Source organism: Papilio polytes, unplaced genomic scaffold (assembly GCF_000836215.1).
Source record: "Papilio polytes unplaced genomic scaffold, Ppol_1.0 DF823731.1, whole genome shotgun sequence".
Classification (NCBI taxonomy): Eukaryota; Metazoa; Arthropoda; class Insecta; order Lepidoptera; family Papilionidae; genus Papilio; species Papilio polytes.
Genome location: NW_013525473.1, coordinates 1,093,499 through 1,117,677, shown reverse-complemented (window position 1 = coordinate 1,117,677; position 24,179 = coordinate 1,093,499). Strand labels below are relative to the sequence as shown.

Here is a 24,179-nt window from a genome sequence, read left to right as displayed (position 1 = left end):
ACTAACTCTCATTGTCATAATAATTTTTTGCCTTCTCTTCATAGAGAGTATAAAGTGTCTACGTATAAAGTGTTCGTAGCTCTATGTTTTCTGGTGGATGAATGCGTTCTCTCGGAGGGCTCCGAGCATCAGGGCTTATGAATCACCCCGACTGCCGGCTGCAGACATTAATCGTTTGACATTGCGTCTATAAAAATACATTCATTGTCTCATTTTCGTACTCATTTTCAAGGCTAATTGAATCATAAAGCGTAATTAAACAACGATATACATAATTATTGAATGTTTGTTGGTAATTTGTGTAATATATCTGTAACTTTAGCTTCAGAAGGAAAGTTTTAAAATAATCTTTTAATGTCGTTCTTATATCCTTGAATTTTTTTTTTGTTAATTTCGTAGTAATATTCATAAAGCATGGTATATTTCTTACATGTTAACAGTTATAGTAAAGAATAATAGTGCAATATTATTTCAAAACAATAATAATTCAATAGTAATTATTTAATAAAGTATTGTATTAGCATTTCCGAATAGGGCATTTGTAAGACGTTCCAGAATGTTTGCGGCATGTGCTCGTGACATTATGACAAGTACAATATCTTGCAGGCGAGCATAATCACGAGACTATGCATTTCATAGCTTCGATTTCATACAAATGTCCCTATTAAATAGGGTTGCCTGTCGCAAACATTAACTATATTTACTAGATTAACATTTCAAGAACGACCTTAACTAATTGTTGAAAACGACAATTTTTAAATATAGCTTTGCAAAAGTGCAGCTAAAAATACGACTGCATTTTTAACGATAGTACTGCGTAAAAATGTAGTTAAAACCATGTTTTTGTCATATTTCGTTATTACATTAAAAATGAGTTTTTAATATGAAACTATGGGCGTCACAGCCATGTTATGCTTTAATAAAATATAGTCTTCATTACCTCTTATGTTTTCTTCCAATTTGCACAGAATACCTTACCAATATGGCCGTCGTCTCGTCGAGCTAATGCAACACCCTTATTTTTGACATCCGACTACTATTCGATTATTAACATAACAAGCACAATTACGACATTTTAAAACCATGACATAAATATTTTAAATAATATTTTGGATCACCATTACAAAGTTATATCGTTATTTCAAACTATGACCAATGGCATTGATTTATAGCACAGACTAAATAACCTTCAAGAATACAGATTACATCAAAATAGTTAAAAAGCTAACAAAACGGAAAACTTTAACGGTATTTTGAACCTTTTAAGTTTTTACTGATAGAAGTATCAAAGCGAGCGGATAATTTAAAAGAAACATAAACAAGAGATCAAAGAAATGTTATCTCAACTTAGACAAAGTTATCGGGGCTTTAATAAAAACATTTGTTTAAACATACAACATTTGCGGATTCTCTGAATTTGACGACCAATCGTTTTTGAAGATAAATATTTTTGTAAAGGAATAATAGGTAATAGAATTTAAAAATCATGTATTTCAGAGATTAATATTAACTACCTACTAACGATACCGGTAAGCCGTTAAAAACCACTATGTTTCATAAAAAATTTAAATTGAAATTAATACTCCAGTGTAAATTACGATAGACTAGCTTTTGCCCGCGACTCCGCTCGGGGAATTAAAAAAACAAAAGTAAGTACCCTATGTGGTCTTCCAGATTATGTTCTACATCTATGTCAAGTTTCATCCAGATCCGTTCAGCCGTTAAGGCTACAAACTCTAACAAACATCCATCTAAACTTTCGCATTTATAATATTACTAGCTTTCGCTTGCGACTCCGTTTGCGTGGGATTAAAAAAAAAACAAAAGTGAGTAGCCTATGTGTTCTTCCAGACTATCCTCTACATCTTTACAAAATTTCATCTAAATCCGTTTAGTTGTTTAGGCTGCAAACTCTAACAAACATCCATCTATCTATCCATCCATCCATCTAAACTTTCGCATTTATAATATTAGTATGATTTAATTTAAAATTAACATACTCAAGACCTGCTGTAGGTTTAAGCGAAGGAGCAAATTCATTGTTGAAATGAATTAATGATGTTGAATATTAAATTACATGATTATTCAGAAATGTTAACATTGTAGAAATGAAAAGCTGCATAGAATTTACATTTCGTATATTTATTTAAACTTGTGAATAAGGAAGCTTAAATAACAACTGTTACGGTAAAAAATAGTTCTAACAATGAGTTGCCTTAACAGGGAAAGAATAACATTTTCATAAAACCTCGCTGCTAAAAACAATACGCAGTAGCCGCTCCTTTGTATGTAGTTTTTTTAAATTAACGGAGAATTCATACTGTATAAGATTTCCGTCTTAATTTCGAATTGTAGAATTATTTTTTACAGTTTTTAGTTTGTGATTTTAAATATTAACTTTTCTTTTCACTGCGGAAGCACCTATTTGAAAACAAATTCTCATCTTTTTATTATGTAGTTATTTACTATAAGTATTTATGGAGGCAGAGGAATCCGACTCGATGGTTAGGTTATTATGACGTTGCAATTTCAAACTATACATTTTCTTTAATAATTATTTCATACTAATATTAAAAATGCAAAATTTTAGATTAGTTTGATAGGGTTCGTAGCCGAAACGGCTGTACAGACCTCAATGAATATTAGGATAGATGTAGGCGGTAGTCTACGAGAACACATACTTACTTTTTTTTTAATTCCATGCGGACGGAGTCTTAGGAAAGTTAGTTTAGTATTCATTGGATGCATAACCAAACTCTGATGCTGGATTATGGTTACCTTTCGGATAAAGATACGAATATTACTCCTGTTGTCTTATGCTAAAATTATTCAATGTTCGGGACTATTGCAGTTGTTTTCTCAGTATTTACTTCATTTAATTAATAGTGTGGCACAGAGTGAGGGAATTTGTTTTAAATAAAACGCACTGTACGTAGATGTATTTATTTATCTCAACTCATCAATTGCACTATAGTATCTATACAAAATTCAACACAAATTGACTACACTTATAACATTAATAAATTTATGATCTGTTGTACAAATAGAATCTTGCTATATAAATATTTCTTCATTAGAGAAGTTATATTGCGCTACGATTTTTCAGAATAGTTTTATGTTGATTAACATGATAGGAAGTTAACGGAATAAGAAATTGGAATACATCATAAAAACTGGAAAGGTTTTACATTTACCCAGCTCATGAAATGTAAAACTCTTCAGGTTTCTAAATGAAATTATGAGATCACATTTATCACGTAATTAACAAAGTAAGTAAGAAATATAGTAGTAATAGTAACTGCGAAAAAGGCAAAAAAAAACGAACAAACATTATAACCTTTAAGATTTTTGAAAACTTTTATATATTACGAGTTAAAATTGATATAATCTGTGATGTTAACATCATAGATATATTATGTATACATTTAGCTTTTATAATATATTAGTTAAACACTTAAAGATTTTTTAAATTTGACACAGCATGTATAGCGGGCATTGCTTGCCAAACAGACTGGCGACATTTAGTATGGAGCGGTGAGATGCGGGAATTGTTTAGTTAGTAGAATCGATACGTTCACTGTTGTCTGTCGTCTTCTACGGAGCCGTTGGCTTTCACCTCCTTAGGCAGAGTCGACTGAAACAAAAAGTTTAAAAAAAAATTAACCAATATTTCTCAAATATTACTTTTAAAAATTTAAGCGCGATAGCCAAAATCATTTCCAATTTAGATGAAACATGTATAGTTACATCAATTTAACAAGTTACTTAAAAGTATGAGGGATACATTGTTACAGTGTTTCTGTTTGTTAAAATATACTAGTACACACCTCTAGGGGTAGCAAGAACATATTGTTGTCGGAGCGGCGACCGAAACGAAGACGCATAGAGGGGGCTCGCACTGCACGGTCTTGTTCCTACACACATATCAAACAAAATAAATTATAGATATCAAGTAAAAGCTCGTTATTACGTCATTAATTCAAACGAAATATACGTTATGGTGACCAAAATGGTAGACTGATCAGTTGGGACTCCATATAACTGCCTAAAATATACAAACTTTTACCTTCACTTTAAACCATGAAAACACACATTCAATATATCGATCTAATTTAATATAGAAACAAAGTTGTAGTAAGAAGGGATGTTTGTTTGTCGTAAAACAGTACGATCGTCGTAACAAGGCTTAGGCAATAGTGCCTTGTTAGTGCAGGTTTCATTTCACGACTTTACATTATATTATTACTAGCTACATACATCAACACGTAAACATTACAAGAGTATGGCCACGAAGCAATCGACTACAGTGAGATCCAGATCAATATATAGTGGAATTGATTAGTTCACATAATTTTTTTTTACTCATTAATAAAATGACATGGATTTAAACTTTCTGACGGCACACATTTTGTTACTCTTCACATAACACAATTTAAAGCCTTGGCGGTACATTGTTATGCAAACTTTTCTCTCCACATAGTGAGCTACTCTAGGCTTTTGTAGCTTTGAAGTTTGAATGAGGTAATATATTAATACTAGTGTTGTTATTTGTATTACCAATACCTCCTGGGGGAAGATGTGAGGCACTGCGTGCTCCTCGGAACGGCGGCCGAAACGTAGGCGGACAGTCGGAGTGCGTACCTCACGCATCACTAGGTCTTCCATCTCGTCCAACTAACACGAACATTAAAAATGAATTAAACATAGTAAGATATCCTTGTTTCTTAATGAAATGGTTTTATAAATAAACCTTTAATGATAAATAAAGGAGCAAAGCTCCTATGTTAGGATACCGCTGAGAATCTCACGCGTCATGTAATGACGTAATTGAGAGATTTACGTAAAACAGAGTATAAGAAGGTTCTTTATCGCAGTTATCAGCGCGGAGGGAGACATACTCTTGTGCGTTGAGCGCCCTATTTTTAACAATCCCGTTTTGTGAATAAGGAAATACTTCGAGGAAATCGTTTTCAAAGTCATCTTGATGGGTGTATTCTTTAACTGAGTTTTGGATACCATACTCGTATATCGAGTTTAAAAGACAATTTTAAGGCTTTTCGTTATAGTTATTCTAAATAGTAATAATATTACCGGGGTTATTAATATAATAATAGTATAGTAGTAATATTACCGGGGCCTGTGCGGGCATGTCAGGGTCGGAGCGGCGGCCGAAGCGCAGACGGCGCGAAGGCGAGCGCACAGACTTGCGGGCCAGTGCGTGGCCATCGAGTGCATCGTGCTGCGCCAGGAGCGCGTACAGCCCACCCAGCGCCTCCCAGCCCTGGCCCTCGCCCACCGCACCTGTACACAATCGTTTATATAAAATATTTAAAGATATCACGAAATTGTCAATCGTATTAACAATAATTTGAGTATAAAAATGACTGGCAAAGACTCTAGCGTTCTTCATTTCTTTCATTACTTTGCGTTGACTGTATAAGACCCGTTACAGGTTATCTGAATGGAATTTTTAATAATTCTTGCTTGTAATTATTAGTTTCAGTGAGAATACCAAGAAAATTGTCTACATTTATATTGCATTTTCTTTCACAGATACAAGTCAAAACAAACTATGGAAGAGAAGTAAAGCAGCGATGCGTATTGTCTGCCGTTGACGTGATGAGTGGCATTACCTAACTACACTGTTGCTCACTAACAACTTCAGAACAGCCTGACAAAGTTCGTAAGTAAAATTTACATTGTACACAGTTTTGTGTTCAAAGTTCTTTGAATTCCTCGTAATGAGCAACTTTTTTGTAGTTGCTATACAAAATAAATTGCTTAGTACATATAAGTGTGTGTTTATTTGATGCTTTAATGTTAAATAATGCCAATTTTAAATAAGCTTATTACTTACACCTTTATGTTGGTAAAGTATAAAGTGTGCAACTTACGTTCTGCATAATACCGTAACAGTTTTACTCGCAGCTTAGCACAGATTGCACGATGAACTTTTATAAAGTATTTAAGCTACTTTAATGTTGAGATATTACTGAGTAAAAAACCCATTATTTCTAAGTGAAATAAAATCGAAATGATCAGAATGACCAGATATCAATAAAATTTTAAACACCATTTAATAGTGGCAGTATAACAAAAGTTATTTCCTTCTACTATTTATATTAGTGCATAGTTTTTGCAACATTGTTGTGGCTAGACTTGTATTGTAATAACAGAAACTTTGTTGTGACTGAGCGCTAGTTCCACGCACGCTAAGTCGATACTCAAGTTGTAAATGTTAAGCGACAGGAAAGTTGTGTGTTGCTAGAACTTTGCACTTTATTAGTGCTTCGACGAACTTTCTTATTGATCCAGATACTGATCTTTGATATGACATTGTTATTATGATACTATTGCATGTATTGTATTATTTAATTATTACAAACACTACTTTTTCATATTAACTGTCAAGGGTTGGATTTCTTTTTCTGTACTTTTTTAACATTTTTAGTTATCGTTTTTATGCGCCTTATACAAAATATTAGCAATGATTTCGAAATTCTGTCAATGCTAATCATTGCCGATTTTTAAAGAATAGTGGTGATATAAACAAAAAAAACAAACTACTACATAGTTGATCTTTTACAGAATTTGTACTAATATTTTGCTTATACTCAGTTTATGCCTAAGTTTAACTTTAAACCGCGTTTATTTGTAAGGGTGTTTTTTTTATATATAATGATTATTACAAGCTGCGATCCATGGATGAATGTTGATATTATAATTTATTGTAACTTTGATTCTTTGAGTCACAGCAGTAAGATTGTCCGCGCTTCCACCGGCGAGGGGCACAAAATATCTCCCTTGCTAACAATAAGTCACGTATTTCATTTTTAATGTTAAATACAGATATTAAGACTTTAGAGAAGTGTACTCGATTTTTAAAACGGAAAAATTAAATTAGTATCTATGTTAATTATTTCTAATACCAATACTGTATTTAAGATTATCGAAAAACATATATTTAATCAAGATTTTTAACAATAGCAAAATGTTATAACTAGTAGTAATAATAATCGACGTTAAGTTACATTTTTCGTACAACAGAGGAGGGATAAAGCATTCCAATTATTATGAAATTTATAGCTAATATATTACTATGTCGGCATTTTCATTCAGTTTAATTTATATTTTTATCATTGAGGCAATCTCGATCGTTCACGGCTGTACGCGTTTTCGTTTAAATCTTATTTCGCTTATTAAATAAGAGTTTGTAAATTTAGATATACCGCCTAAGATTATTCATAACTATTCACGAATTTTTAAATTATTTTAATTAAGAAATCCCTGAAGTTGTAGGCACTAAAACTATAAAACAAAAAGTTTTTCATGACCATTTTAGTAAAAAGTTTATATGCATAAGAAAAGTGTTCTACGTAGCTCATAAAAGGCATGACTCGTGGTCGTCTTTGAGGTTAGGTATTGTAATTTTGATCTATTTCATCGTTTAGTTTTATTTCATCTCTACTATTATGCTTTTTAATGTTTTCATATAAGTTTATTCATTAAACCATTTAGTAACTGTATTAAGATATTACATTGTCTTAAAATATTGATCGTCTTGTCTCTGTGTCGAAGTGGACTTAAATGTTAACTCTACTTAAAACAAGTCTCTTAAATATTTAATAAAGTTCCCGTTTTGAGGACAATATTTATTAAATTTTAAATTTAGTAAATTGGAAAACAATATTGTTAAAAATTAACCGTTGAAATGATTATAAGGTACTTAATTATAGGAGAAGATTAACCGATGACTTCCATTGAATCATAAACAAAAACAATGGAAGACAATAAGTTTTTACGTTAATCGTTTATCAACAATCTTGTTGACATGATCAAGAAGGGAGTGATGACTGAGATGACGGATGATAGAATGCTTTGGAGGACGAAAACCCGGTGCGCCGACCCTACGGGAGTAGGATAAGGCAGGGGAGATGATTATCAACAATCTTGTTTTATTCTGGTTATACCTTCGTACTGTGCGCTGGAGGCCGGCAGCAAGCAGAAGGCGGTCAATGCGCACAGCGCCAAAGAGATGATGCAACTGCGAGACATGACTGCAACAAACGAAAAACATTTAGTTTGTTAATAAATTTGGAGAATAATTCGCATGCTTTCGTTCTTAAATTTACGTTTGGTTTATTTAGTTTTGGTAAAATTGATATAAGAAGTAAATTAAGATAGTATTCGAGCAACAATGAAATTTAAAAAACATAAATAATAAAGAAACTGGAAAACATTTATGAATTATAGAAATTAAGTTCACATTTTAGACTTTAAAATAAAAAAAAAGTGAAATGTCATCTGAATAATGGCTCAACAAGTCGACCGCCACTAGCATTCCGCGCTTTCGTGTGCACACGGCAATAGTGACGTCATCAATCACTGTTATCAAGGGACGGTGTCAGTTCGTCGCATCACGCACTCCCCCTGCCCTCCGCGCACCCTCCCCGCGCCCTCGCGCTCACACATAAAATGTACAGGCGTTTTTATTAAAGCGCTTTTCACATGTGTAGCCGACACAATAACTGAGATTTATCACACACATTCCGTCCTAGGGATTGAGGGGCCCAATTTAGCTTATGTTGTGAGAGATAACGAATAGGAGCTTCTTTTTATTGTCAAATAAAATTTAACCTGCAGAACATATTGGGCATGAAATATACGTACTTATAATGCTGTCAGTTTCGTTGAGACGGTAATTTGTACAGGAGTGAATAATGCGGTGTATAAATATTAATACAAATACTCGGCTCCTATTCATACTACAGATGTAAATTTTTTACGTGAGTTAAAAAATATGTACCAACGCTAAAAACAAAAGACAAAAAAAAATGGAACACACTAAAAATATTTTGCAATGTAACGTTTTTAATTACGTAAACCAATTAGACAGTGCTGAAGTTGTGAAAAATCAAATTAAAATGCGTGGGGTAAAGTTCAGAAGTCATCTCTAACTCTGAGTTTAATTAGCAACTACATGCAATGCCTTTGGATCAAAACTATGCGATATCAGGAACTTACATGTGTGGGCGCTATTAACCTCAATTCTATCAAGATATATTACGTAGTAAATGAATTTTCTCATTTATTTTGAATTCGTGTGCGATTACAATTTTAATAATAACCATACCTCAATAAATAAACCAACATACTCTACATACGTAAATAAGAAAATGTCAACGCAACAAAACAAGCAGAAATTTGAAACAATATATCCCTATTGATACCCCGAAGATATTTGCGTAACGAAATGGTATTTACACATCCGTCACTCAGCAATCTATACGTTGGTATTCTACCTTGTTGTTAGTATTGTTTGAAGATAACGACAGACTGCAATTACTATTGTAATATTTTACATATCCGAATATAAAACTAACAGTAAACAGAAGTCTGTGTATCTCAAATCAGTTTAAGCAAAGCTAGATATAGATAATATGAAAGTCGTAACATTTCTCAACCTCTATGCACATTAAATTATGGTCATAAACTGTTACTGGTTATATCCATATTATTGTTCTACTATCTTTCGACCGCGACTCCGTCCGCGTGGAATAAAAAACAAAAATGAGTAGACAATCAGTTCTTCCAGTCTATCCTCTACATCTATACAAAATTTCATCGAAATCCGTTCAGCAGTTTAGGCTACAAACTCTACCAAACATCTATCTATCCATTTTAACTTTCGCATTTATAATATTAGTATTATTAAAATATTACCTATAATTTTGTTTAAACTCCTGTGTTCAATATAAACCCCATAGAGACTAATCGATATTATGATAGATGAGTCTGTACGATCCGTGGAACTTAGTTGCGGGATGCAGTCGCCGCAAAACAATTTCCAATTACTATAAATTCACTATTAAACCTAGAAACCGTTCGGGCAGATGTTACCATATTAATAAAGTTATTTTAACGATTATTACAAATATGTAATTAAATGTTGTGGTTAGTTATTGTTATTATAGATTCTATTTAATAAAATCAGTTAACATATACAAGAAAAATAGATTAAGACGAGAATATAAATTGTACTCTTTCTTAACCGTCTTATTTATGAAATTATAGATGAATGTGAGGATTAACAATGACTACTTTTTGTGTGAAAACTAGCTTTCTCCCGCGACTTATCCGCGTGAGATTAAAAAAAAAACAAAATCAGTAGCCTATGTGTTCGTCCAGACTATCCTTTATCTTTACCAAATTTAATCGAAATCGGTTCTGCCGTTTAGGCTACAAACTCTAACAAACATCCATCCATCTAAACTTTCGCATTTATAATATTAGTAAGATAGTAAGATTATTTTATTAAATTCTTTCGTTTATTCAGTTCAATTTTCATACATTTGATAAAGGTAATAAGCAAAGTATACATCAAGTATTATTTCTTATTTAATTTAATACATACATTCATTTTAATAAGTTTTTATGTTAAGTCTACGTGGGATGAGACTATGTTATATTAAAAGTGTGCTTTTCGTACAAATGAAGTTACATTCTTTGACCTGTGACGCGGTAAATTAAGACACGTGTATGAACACGTCAGTTGACGCTAGAAGTGTAGTTAATATTTTGATTATTTTGAACACATATTACTAACGATATCTTAGTATGCTATAAAAAATATTATTCGAAAGAGTATGTACTTTGTAATTATTTTTTTTCATATTAGAAGTTTTATTTCATAAATTGTCATATATACCAGTAACAAAAATATAAAAGTAATTAAAAAAGTAACAATGGTGTCAATGACCTAAAATGTTGCCTAAAAATTGCGTTCATAATACGACAGACTATCAACAGGTGAGGGATATAGCGTGTGGCGTTCAGGCAACTGACCGGAGCCAATGAACGAGTGATTGATGACCGGAGGACCGAATGAACGATAATTATGACACGTACATCACGATGGCAGGATTTTTTGAGCGATTAACTACCGAGGGAATGATAGAAACATTTACTAATTCACTTTTTTAGTACATTTTAACTCTAAGGTTATTTTTGAAAAAAAAAATTCGTTTAATTTACAAAAATTAAAATGTAAATAACAATCGTTAGTTCTAGCTAAGCAATTTAAATGTATGTATTGAATATCGATCTTCCCGTAACTAAATAAAAGGTTTGTCCGTTTGTAAATGAGATTGGTGTTCTAAGCTACGCTAAACTAGTTTCCAACTACTCGAGAAGAGGTCCAACGATGTTTGAATGAATTTAAATCAACATAGACCCTCTTATCCTATGGTCAAACCAATTAGTTAATAAAATTTCGTAGATATCTTCGGAGTTATTAATGCATTATTGATCAACATGATTTAAGAATAATTAAGAAAAATACACCGTTTTGCAATTACAATTACAAGTATATTAATGTCAAAGAAATTAACACATTAATCCACTTTTTTACAAAAGTAAGCTTTTAGATTAAAAAAAGCTAAAAGAGAAATCACACTCAATTTTATTTTCTCGGAAAAATAACAAAGGAAATGCCCTTTCATCTGTTGCAAAAGTAACATAAAAAGTCTTGTATGAAACGGCAAGCTTTTCACAAAGTGGACGGACACCATGTGCAGCGAGATACGCTTGTAAATAAAACATAACCGAGTACAGACTACGGAGATTGTATACCGAAACAACAGTTCCTTACTGAATGTGAAATTCCGTGAAGTTTACTAAAGGAAATTCTCCAAAGCCTATACGCGATGTTGTTTGAAAGTGAAGTAATTTAAATACATTTTATCTCCGTTCGTTTTTAAACATTTTTTACGGTTTAATTATTTTAGACATTGTAATTAATTTTAATATTCAATATGACGCAAAAAATGGAATATAATTAGTTACTAAAATGAAATGAAAAACTAAAACATTAATTGACAGAAAATAATTAGACCTGGAATAAATCTTCCAGTAAAATTATTATATTATTTAGACTAAATACAATTTTATTAGTCCTGTTAAGTGTAAATTAAGGTGTGTTTTGGTTGTGTTAATTGTGGTTAGTGCTACGACGCGTAGCACTTGTAGCGCTGTGTAGGCGGTCGTGTAGCACGTAGCGGCTCACCGTGACATTGCTTTGATCAGTCGAGCGGGAAATTGCATGGCGACCCCATAGACATAGCCGTAAAGCAGCATGTAGTGCCGTTAACACTGTAGTAATCGACATCTTTATTATAAAACAGAACCATAGTAAAATTCTATAAATAATTCTTACATAATTTAAGCTATTTTAAGATAATATTACTTTGTATGTATTTGGATATTAACTTTTTAAATTTTAAAAGTTCATGATATAGTATGGCAAAATATTTTTAGTGAACGGTCACTGGTACAGTCTATTTTTATAGAGATAAATTGAAGCTTCTAAATTATTTTCTTTTGTAGTTTTTACACAATAGGGTATTGTTGAAATTCAAAATATTCCCACAATGAAATTGATGAAAAAAAAAAAAACAACTCTCATATGGAAATAAGTACTTAACAGATTTTTATTTGATACAGAATGAAACGTAAATCATGCTTAAACGCATAACCATAAGTTTATCTTGTTAAACTGTAGTCGAAAGTAAGCACGTCTGTGCGGTAGAGTAAGTTTTCCCCGACCAAGCTTTCAAACGCTTAAGGTAGACGCGGCGAATAGGGGCGGGTCAAGAAAACTTTAATTGGTTGTCAAAGCACCTGGCACTCATAACTTTCAATAACTAAATCTGTCAAAGTTTATTAAGGTATATACATGTCGGCTTGAGCTAGCACGATATCAGAATTACTACTATTCGAGATCACATGTGGGCGGCCATGGGTAAAGTTGGATTCCAGGAACACATTCACAATACTCCTGTCAGGATATCATCGATCTACCAAGCTCATATCGTTCAAACAATGTTCTCGCAACGATCCCTATTTTCAGAATAATCTTAGTTCTCACGAAAATCGGTTAGCGGCGCTCGTGTTCTAATTATGACTTAAATTCAAATTGATTTCTTCTTCTGATTGCGACATACATATTAAATGTATACTGTGTAATCATAATTTTTGTATTAAATTAAATTGTTTTAAGTTTAAAATTATGGAATCCTTAGAAGATACCTGTAACACAAAGTTTCAAAAGTGGTTCAAATGCTATAAATTACGTAAATGCAAAGAATTTACGAATGAATAATAATTTTATACTTTATTCGTAGCTCGGTAAAACGAGCGACATTTTATAGGATTGGAAATTTAAAACTCTACTCCCCGTTACATTGCAATCTCACTAATCCTTATGAAGTAGTTTATCTCACAGTTTTGCATTCCTATCCACTACATTTTAAACTTTATGCTGATGGAAAATACAGTTTAAAACATTGTTTATTCCATCCGTTACCATTAAGATACTTGACAGAATTTAGTGACCCCTTTTTAGTACTTTTTAGAAAAACTGCTATTGAACCTTTATGAATAATAACAAATGGCCATTACGTCACCATTAACTCTCGCGTACTGTACAAATTGCATTTTTAATATTTTTTAGTAAAAAAGGATATTACAAAATATTAATATGCCATCATGATCATCATCACCAGCTCATTTTACGTCCCTACTAAGAGGATCCTAGCCTACCCTAAATATGGGCTGACTATAGTCAACGCTGGCCACATATCGTTGCATATTACATTAATGCATGCATAAGTAATTTTGTTCACATACTACTCGTATATGTACTTACTCGTCTATTTCTGTTAGCGAACGTAATCACAACGTCAGTAAGCAAAAGCTGTTAGCAAATCAAGTTACGTTACAGAAAAGAAATTTCACTAATGGCTGCCATCACTAAATTAAAACTCTATCTTCATATATTTACTGAGATTCACAACTTGGACTGCCTTTTTGTACTTAGTAATGCTACAATTAAAGATTCAGGAATACTCGCTTAATTATTTTAAATAATTTTATGATGAATTATATTCGGTCATCATTATTACAAACAAAGTTACGTTAACACTTATCAATTTTAATCATTAATTGCTATACTTACAATGCTTAGGTGTTCGTTATATGATAGATGTGCTAGTTATTGCTCTATGTGCTGACTATAAGTTTAATGCAAGGCTTTATGCTGACGCAAGCTCTCTGTTAAGTTTAATTGAGTCCCCGGGGAGCAAGTCAGTATTCCTGTCAAAGCTCGCAGTACTCTAGGACAATATCCAAGCTATAAATGTAAAAATTTGTATACGATATCTCAACTATGTCTCTGTGTCTCTGACCTATTTAACACCTTTATTTATAACCTCGAAAAAAACTTCTCGGCTTACTTAAGACCTATAGTCAGAACATAAAAAATCTGGAGACCATGTAGATTTTTTTTATTATTTATAATAATTTTGTTATAAGGTTGTGTAGTAAGCTTTTGAAAAATAGGTTATTGCGGTATTTAAAATCGATGAAAATCATTTAATTGGATGAATCTCTACTTTTTAGTCTCGAAAGCGAGCGAAAATATTGTAGTTTATCATTATTACTTTCTAAAAATTATTATACGCCCGAATGTCTCTTCTAGTTATTCGTAAATATCCAGGGTATGTCCGAAGAGGAGAGAAAGTCAATCAAGTTTCCCGGAAAATGTTCTGAAGCGTAGCTCTTTCATTGAACGTACAAAAAAGAGAAAAAAAACATGTCAAGGGACTCATCTATCCCGGTAAGTCTGACCGGATAGATTGCCTGTAAGTCGAGAGACATGTTGGTAAGCGGATGAACCTCCCTGACGTTATACGTACTATACTTGAGTTGTTATAGTAAACTAGCTTTTGCCCGCGACTCCGTCCGCATAAAATTAAAAAAATATAGTAAGTAGCCTATGTGTTCGTCCAGACAATCCTTCACATCTATGTAATTTTTTATCGATATCCGTTCAGCCGTTTAAGCTACAAACTTTAACAAACATAAATCCATCCATCAAAACTTTCTTATTTATTAAATTAAAAACTTTAAATTGAAGCTATTTTATTACTTTTTATTTATTGTATAAAAAGTAGTGAGTACAATTTTTTTATAATTTTTTTATATATATGTACGTATTTACGCAATATAAAATTAAGTAAAAAAAATAAGAATGTATTTAAACGTTCTTTTATAGAATGAAAGAACCTTTAGTGGCATTGAAATTAATAAATAGTTTTCTATAGTTTAAAGCCAAAGTTTAGCGGCGACGTCTGTCTGTTCGGATAAAGCGTTGAAGCTACTTAATGGATTTTCCAGAGGTTTCCACCGCCACGACGTTACTTTAAGACGATATTGACATAAACTGAGCTTATAATTTTGTAAATATCTTTTTGAACTAATATAATTATCAAAATCAATCAATGTTTTAATTAAAAAGAAGCATATATTAATAAAGTTATACTAGTAGTAATAACATTTTACGAAATTACGATAAGAAGTTTTAAAAACAAAATAAATTTAACTAAATATTACAATTGTATCAGGATAATATAGACTACATGGTATATTAGCACAATATGTAATTTAGTGTTATTGTTCATTTAGTCTAATTAACCTTAACATAATGTTGACTTATTGTTCGGTCGTCGTTGTATTTATTGCTGATGTAAACGTCGGCTAAACAAAAGGTGTGTGGAAGTTGTGAGGCTTAAATTACAAAATGATGAATAGTGACGTTCAAAATCTCAGCTACTTCGCATCTTGCTCGCCATTTTCTGGCTACGCGTCTCTTGGATTAAATTTTCGTAACAAAATTAACGGAGGTTTGCTGATTTGTATAGAATAGAGAGGAAGAGACTTAAAATTCGGTATTCTTTTAACATTTCAATTAATATTAGTTAAGTATTAAGTTATAAAAATAATTAAGTTATGTTATTTTATATTCAGATTGTATATTTCAATAAAAAGTTTATTTTAATATTGCCATTGGTGTTTTTGCAAATCCTTCTTATTTTATTCGTATTAACATGTAAAAAACTGTACTTCCAACATTGTTCCTTAACAAAATGATTATAAACCTTAATTGAAAAAAAGTTTCTTTAAGACAAGCATTTCGTTGTCATATCCACATTATCTTTCGTCTGTGTTGCATAGATACGCAACAGTTAGTGCGGGGTGATTTAGGGCAGCGATTCAAATTGTATGGGGGTTTTGCTAATGTAATTTTCAACCTCCTTCGAGATAAATTTATGTAATGGTTCTATGCGGTCGTGATCGTGATGAGTTGCAATACCTTTTATATTAGCAACGACCGCCAAATGAGTGATAACATAAGTTTAATTTTGCTACATTAACAGTTTTAAATTATGTACGTTTATCTTTAAATTATCGAAAAAAATATTCATATAACATCAAAGTGCTTGTTATAAGTTCCCTTAAACTGTTTAATCATTCGAGAACTTATAAATTCTGTTTACAGATTGAAATTAAATATTAATAAGCTGCGGTCAAAGAATTTGTAATCTTCAAATAGCCGGAGATAATTTATTACTCAAGTTGCTCGTGCCTCATTACAAAATTCACCAAAGATCAAAACAAAACAAAGTGAAACATTGCGAAATCGTGTTACTTTTTTTAAACATGATTGACATTTAAAAAAACCCTTGTTGCAATTAAAAAAATAATCTTAGATCTTATTAAAATGAATTAAAGGAACCTTTACTTTGATAATATAAATATTAAATTAATTATTTCAATCTTATTTAACGTTCAATCAGTTTATATTTAAACTAGCTAAATATAAAATGTAACCGTCGATAAAAATAGATGAAGTTGTAAAAGTGACAATGTGCGTTATATAGGTCGGACAATAAACATAGTTGGCAGTAAAGCTAAGCAGTTTGTGAAACAGACACGTCTCTGGCAATCAAAGGTGTCGACTTAATACTAAGCTGATTACACCCTGTTGACATTTTATAGACGCACGAGGCTCGAGGTAAATTCTAATAAAGGTAAAGACTTATTTATGAAGACTAATGATGCTCGTTGTCACCCGATTGAAATTACGTTACTAAAATTAAGTTACCGCGTGTAAGAACAATTAATGCTGGGTTTTTGAAGTTTCCATTTATTTTACGTTACCTAGTGTTAGTGTTAGGTTGATCTATGTTTCAATGGAGTAAAAGTCAAGTTACGTAGTTCGGAAACGCATTTCATTAATGTTAAATATAGCTGAGAAACTGGCTGTAAATAATAGTGGTATATAATTTTTTTTTAATGTACAAATTCTGCAAACTCGAATAAATACAAAACTTGATGAAAGAAATTAATTTTCTATTAATAATTATTATATAAGAGTGTTCCCTACTTATACTTTATGAAGTGGTTAAAATTTATCGTACATATGTGGGGTGTACAAATTTTATGGAACACAATAGGGCTAGTGAGGACATGAGTCGGTAAAGATGGCTGGAGGACGCTATTAAGAATGTTTGGTCGAGGAGCGGGTCCGTAAACACTCAGAGAGCGGTCAACCTATTCACAGGTTAGGAAAGTGACGTATCTATTACAAAATGTATTTAGTGATATAATAATAAATATATTATTTTATATTTCAAAATTAAATATGAATATATTACGGGATCTTACATTATAAAGCTATGTTATAGCGAGTAACATAGGATATGTACAGGGTGATTCTAAAGGGGCAGATCAATGGTTTTGTGGAGGAAGAGGACCTCAATAGCTCCACAAAAACTTTGATTCGTCCGTTACGAATCACCCTGTATATATTTTTAATTTCAGGCGAACGAAGTTGCGAACAACAGTTTCTATGTAAAAACAGAAATAAAAACAATCGACTTTTTTTCGTAAACTGAAATTTAAAAAAAAAACCTAGTTAAATTCTTTGTGATTCAAAATCTATTTTATTCATATAACGTATTATATTTCATAACGTAAAAAGAAGCTAGCTGTGTCCCCGCTCGACTGTGTGATGTAGAGAACAAAGTGTAGTCATGAGATTAAATCAATTCCTGCATTTCGCAAGGTCGTTCCGTAAACTGAATTAGTTTGTTACTTTACCATTTTGCTCACATACTTTTATGTTATATTTTTGACCTTTACTTAACTTCAGACGGGTAAGTATACTTGTTTGTGAATAGAGTTCATCACATTAGACATAACGAGTACCAACATACAAAACCCTAAAAATTAGTCTTTTAAAATTGTTCTAGTAATTTATTTGTGTTCAAACGTAAAGCAATTAGCAAACTGTATTACTATTTGTTAATTTGTAGTATAATGCTGTTTGCGAAAGGAATCAGAAAGCCCAACATTCTCAGCTAAATCAAATTGTATATAACGACGTTTTAATTCGTGACAGTTGAACGCTTTGATCATAACAGCATTAATTACGAAATAATACGCGCTGCATACTAATTCGAGCTTAGATTATACAATATTATAACTGAAAAGTCCACACACTTTGAAGTATAATAATTCATAGATAAACAGAAGTTAAGTCTTAAAATGCAGAATAGTTTTTGTCTGTGCATTAATTATTGTTTTTTATGATTAAATTTTTGTTTTCAAAATAACAAGAGCATGTAATATTGCTATTATTCAGAATTCCTATTTTTATCTTTCACTTTTATGATACTCGTAAGTGGAACAAAATTATTAGAAATTATCTCAAGATTGAGTGAATGTCTCGTAGAGTAATAAATTTCCTTTTGTAACATGAAATAGCCGAGTCCTCGTAAGCCGCTCCCGCCTTGATAAAGAAAGCCAAATAATTTTACGACTCACTTATAATACATCTGTTATCATAAATTACTTTCAGTACAATTCAGACTAGAATTATAGTTATTACAATTGGTAAGATATTACAATTCATATTAAAATTGTGTCCAATCAACCTTCAGAAACATTTAAATCATTTTAGTATTTGCAGAACTCTCCGAATTATAGCCTTTTAATATTAAAACGCTCCTTTACTTGAAATATGAACGCCTACTGTAATAAAATTATGTTAACAATTAAAGGAAATGTGAATACCTTTCCCCCTCTACTACCTACCTTTCAGTATTCAAGTTATTCTCCGTCGATGTCGAATCGAGCGATAAACGCTCAAAGTACGAAGCGATCGAAAGTTAAACAGTCCCTTAATTAATATACGCGAAGATGTTTTAATCCTATTGATGAATGCAAAGCTTTGTCCCGACTTCGTAACTTCACACAATGCATAAACGACTTCTCTATAGCTATATGTTAATGAGGCAACTGATAAATTCGTTTGCGACTAATTCAAACAAAACTCCGTTAAATAAACTCATACGAAATCGATATAAAAGCAACTTAGCGACTTGAGATTTTGAGAAACAAATATTTGTATTTCTAGTGATATGAACAACTGGTGCGCTAAAATGAATAAAGTTTTTGCTCCGCTGATTTCATCTTTACCTTTACCTTTGCTTTTTCTTTTTGATTGATCATCTATGTGACATTCATTCGCATCAGTAATTTCAACGTAATGTCTCGTTGACTGCGTGCCCATAGCTAGGGCTAGACAAAGCACAAAATCACACGAATAATTTTCTATTCACAATTCTAGTGTAAAAAAAATTGTAACGTGCTTACTAACATTGTATAGATAGTGTTTTTAAATAACTAACATATCTGTAATCAATATTTACTACGTCGTGAAGTCTTGAAAATGTTACGACCTTATTTTCCTCGTGTGTCGTAAGGCGCTGCATGTAAAGCCGCCGAGAGGATGGGCCGCGATTCAAACGACCTGTTATCGGGACATAAAATATTATGACGTGTAATTCGTTTGGTTGATACCGTTTAATATAAATACTCTACAAGTTTACATATATTATTAAATAGATTTAATATATTGCAACATTTTATATTTATTGTCAAATTAGGTCACGTGAAACGCAGTTAAAGAGAATGAAGTGGTACATAACACGCAGTGTAATGCCACACCTTCACTGTATTCTATTATATGAAAGGCGAGTTACGGCTGTATTCCGTGTAACCTAAGATACAAATAATTATGTCTAGCCATTCTCATGCGATGTCATGACAGACAAAAATCTTTTTGTCATCAATCTTGATAGAATCAATTTTAGTAACATGGTCCGGATTACAAGAAAGAAATGTTATGAAACTGACCATTAAATTCAAACAATTAAAATATTCCCAGAAGAGCGCGGATCAAGAGCGCTGATTTTAATTTGGTAGTGAACTAACAAACATTAAAACGAAAGGGTCAAATGAATCAGTAGTTGAAGCACGCGTTAGTAGTGGATTAGGGAAAGTTTGAGCGGTGCGGTGGCCGGCGGAAAATTGTTTCTAACATTTGAATATTCATGTGCGACTATTAAAGAGATTCAGGACGGCTGAGAGTTGTTTATGTCACATCGTAATTAAATAATTAAGTCATTGCATGGTTTTTATCACTGAGTTCATTTCACGCGCTGGTTTAAATGATAAATTTACGTTACTGAATATTGAGTTTTTTATCAGTTCTTGATTTGATCAATTTAATATCTTTGAACTTTCAGATGATATAATGAACCAACCATCCAATTTATTATATAATCATATATCGATATCTAAAGATTAATAGTGATTAATGCATAGTTTATTTATAATCTGAGGATATCAACATTTATGTATTAATGTATCATAGTCTAGATCTGGCAGTATATCACGATATTGTTTCCAGTTGCAGTATTCAACTTGCAACAAACTGACACCAAGTTATCTAACTAGAATTTGAACTGTTTTAACTAGCGCTCTGAATACCTAAGATTCTCTGCAACGTTCCTGAAAGGGTTGAGTTTAAGGAAAGCGTTTATTTAAACCTTTCAGACGTAGTTTTAATAACAAAAAGGATCCTTTCACGACTGTCTTCTTTTTTACTTGTGAGATTTCGTAAAAATGATTATGTTAATATATGGCATATGGAGATCAAAGACTATGTCACTTGTAGGTATCGGAACTCAATTTAGAATAAAACCTCCTTTTTGTGGGAAGTCTGTTCACTAAGTACAGCAATTTAATTTTATTGAAAAAAAATCTAAATCTATTTTCTATTTTCCAATAACTCAATACAATAAGGGCCTTTAACACTTGATTTTTATATAAAAATAAATTAGATTAAAATAGCTACGTACTTTTTAAATATAATTAATTGGCATCTATTTAATATCAAGTTGCCGACTGAAGAGTGGAAACACTTAACGCATTCCGTATCGCTTAATAAAATAACGCAGACTTTATTAAATTAACGTGAAGAGGCTAATATTAGATGAATTTAAGTACGAGAAATATTTTAGAAACTTTATTACGATCTGTAAATAACTGTGTAATAATTAAATTGAAATACTTGAATCGGGTATTTCAGGTAAGGCTCTCAATTAAAAACTTCAGATACTGTTATCAATTTTCCTATTGGTACACTTATCTTACTTCTTACTAATATTATAAATGCGAAAGTTTAGATGGATGGATGTTTGTTAGAGTTTGTAGCCTAAACGGCTCAACGGATCTCGATGAAATTTGACATAGATATAGAGTATGGTCTAGAAGAACACATAGGCTATTAGTTTTTTTTTTAATTTCAAGCGAACGGAATGGCGGGCGAAAGCTAGTAGATTTATAGAATAATAGTTAATTTAATCTAGTTAAGCAAATAGCGATTGTTCTTCATATAATAAAGATGAAAGCTTTTTGTACGTAACGAATAAACTCAAAAAATATAGGACCAATTAAAAAATTCTTTAGTCGTCAGAAAGCTAAATTATTACGGAGTAACATAGGCTATATTTACTTCTAGATTTTTAATTTCGTGCAGATAAAGTCGGGAGAAAAGGCTAGTTAGTTAAAATATAAATATTATGCTAAAATATCTATTTATAATCTGTTGGGCGGATTCAAAATGATTTTTTTTTAACTTTAAATTATTTTACTCGTATTACATATCAGATAGTTTCATGTTCTCATTATGTCCATATATTATACATGTTACAATCATTATCTATAAGGAGAACAAATGGAAGACGTAGGGAAGGGCTCCTAATAGGTTTACTTTTAAAAGTTTTGTCGTTATTGTTATTAAGGGCCTCTGCAGTTGCTCATTTTGGTAATTGTTACAGCTTTTCTCTCGCCATATCCCAAAAAAATTGTAACATAAACTAAACAAAAGTAAGACCTATACATAAAAATCACAATTAAAGTTAAGATAATGAAAACTTGGTTGAAAAATAAGGGTCGCTGAATATTTTTAAAAAGGTCAACTTTTGTAATAATTGGCACATTCAAATCGAAACCCGTCTGGCGACTGGGAGATGTTTACTCAAGCATCTGCGGCGGAAGTAACCTTGTTAATGAAACAAAACGAAATTTTTATATAAAAGTACTTACAAAGTTTTAACGAAATCATTTACAGGGACGAACTTTTACTCGTAACTATTCAAAGGTCGATTTTGTTTATGGAACAAGTTAAATGCAGAAAATAATATAACTAATTTAATTATTATATTAAATTCACAGAAATTCCTTGTTGGTTTGCCTTATTCCAAACCATGTGAGTGGATTACATAAAGGGTAGAACTGACTTGGCTTTCATTTTATTGTTGTTTAATTTCTTTTAGTAAAGTACTAGCCATACAAAAATATCAAAGAAACAAATTAACTTGTATACCGCCTCTAGTTGAATACCGGACCTCGTATATTCGATTTACCTTCATTGTCGAATCAAAAGGCACTCGTGGAAGGCGAAATTAGGATGGTGTGATAGAAAAATTAAATTTCCCTTTGCATATGGATTATTCATGAGACGTAACAAGCGGCCGGACGGCGCGGAAACTCCGCGGCGACTTATCAAGCTCACTTTGTAACAATATTGTTTTGTAAACAAGTTGTTTTTGTATTTATTTGCATTTTGTGGAGCATATACAATTAACATGAAACAACTTGTGATATACTCTTTGGTCAACAATCTTTGGTGATCCATATGTTAGTTATTAAATAACAATCTTATCCATAACAAAGGAAACATGTTTTTTAATTTGTAATTGCACGTAACAAGTGAATTGGAAATATACGTTCCTTAGTTATGTATATATTTTACAGGTTGGTTGTGCCAGCTCGGAGTATACCATACATAGAGCGACGTCAATTATTCAACGTCACTAATGACTGAGTGACTCGCAGTCGTCTCACTAACAAGGTAAACTGCATTGTAGTTTTTAATACAATTTCCCTTTTTAATCCAAGAGTGACACTTCGTTCACCCTAAATAGATAAAGGTATCATTAATATAAAATACTAGCTTTCGTCCGCGACTCCGTCCGCGTAAAATAAAAGAAACACAACAGTGAATAGACTATGTGTTCTTCCAGTCTATCCGCTACATCTGTACCAAATTACATCAAACTCCGTTCAGCAGTTTAGGCTACAAACTCTAACAAACATCCATTCATCCATCCATCTAAACTTTCGCATTTATAATGTTAGTATTAGTAAGATAAGAAGTAAGACTAGTAAGATGTATAGAAGGTTTAGGTTTAGGCTTAGGATTTGTCGTCGTTTCTTATGGCTAAATATTTCGTGATCATTTTATCGCATTTTCCACGAACGAAGGTTTATCCAAATTATCCACCGCGATCTAATTGGGCCGTCATTTACGATTCCGTTTAAGAATTACAGCTTTAGAATTTAACAGGAATCATATTAATTTTGTGAGGAAATTGTAAATTTCATAGCTACACATATTTAAATAATTGGGCTTAATAAAATATATTTTTGAAATAAAAGAAATATGTACTTTAAGTGTTTTCAATGTGGTTAGTACTTATTAAAGTTATTTACAATGCTAATTACTTAATGTATCCGCTGATAAAAAAAATGTACAACTTAATCGTTAGATAAAAACGAGATCCTACAAAAATCCTGAAATTACAAAGAAGGCACGTCAAGGCTCTTGATGGAACGCCTCCAGCTTTTTAAAACAAAAAAAACTTATATCATATTATGGTCTGACAATTTAACTGAATGGGCATAATTGGAACTAAATTAAGATAGATTTTACAAACAACCGATAGTAATGCCTTTTTGCATTTGCCTGTATACACTAAATCAATAATGGTTCAAACATAAAAATAATCTGTGCAATGAAAATCGATGTAGTGACCGCGAAGAGGCTTGTCCCGCTTGTCAATAATCTTGCGTATGACAGATGTGAC

The 24,179-nt window shown here is 31.8% G+C and overlaps 1 protein-coding gene across 1 annotated transcript in view; it reads right to left on the bottom strand.

Annotated features, from left to right (window-relative positions):
* Positions 1 to 3,504: 3,504 nt before the first annotated feature.
* The window catches only part of LOC106103605 (short neuropeptide F), a 26,759-nt gene continuing 6,084 nt past the window's right edge, over positions 3,505 to 24,179 (bottom strand). The window contains exons 2-6 of the mRNA XM_013283387.1: positions 7,971 to 8,057; positions 5,132 to 5,301; positions 4,564 to 4,674; positions 3,828 to 3,914; positions 3,505 to 3,634 (exon numbers count right to left, since the gene is read on the bottom strand). Coding sequence (XP_013138841.1) covers positions 3,575 to 3,634; positions 3,828 to 3,914; positions 4,564 to 4,674; positions 5,132 to 5,301; positions 7,971 to 8,055 — 513 coding nt within the window. The 5' untranslated portion in view covers positions 8,056 to 8,057 and the 3' untranslated portion in view covers positions 3,505 to 3,574. The remainder of the gene's footprint in view (positions 3,635 to 3,827; positions 3,915 to 4,563; positions 4,675 to 5,131; positions 5,302 to 7,970; positions 8,058 to 24,179) is intronic.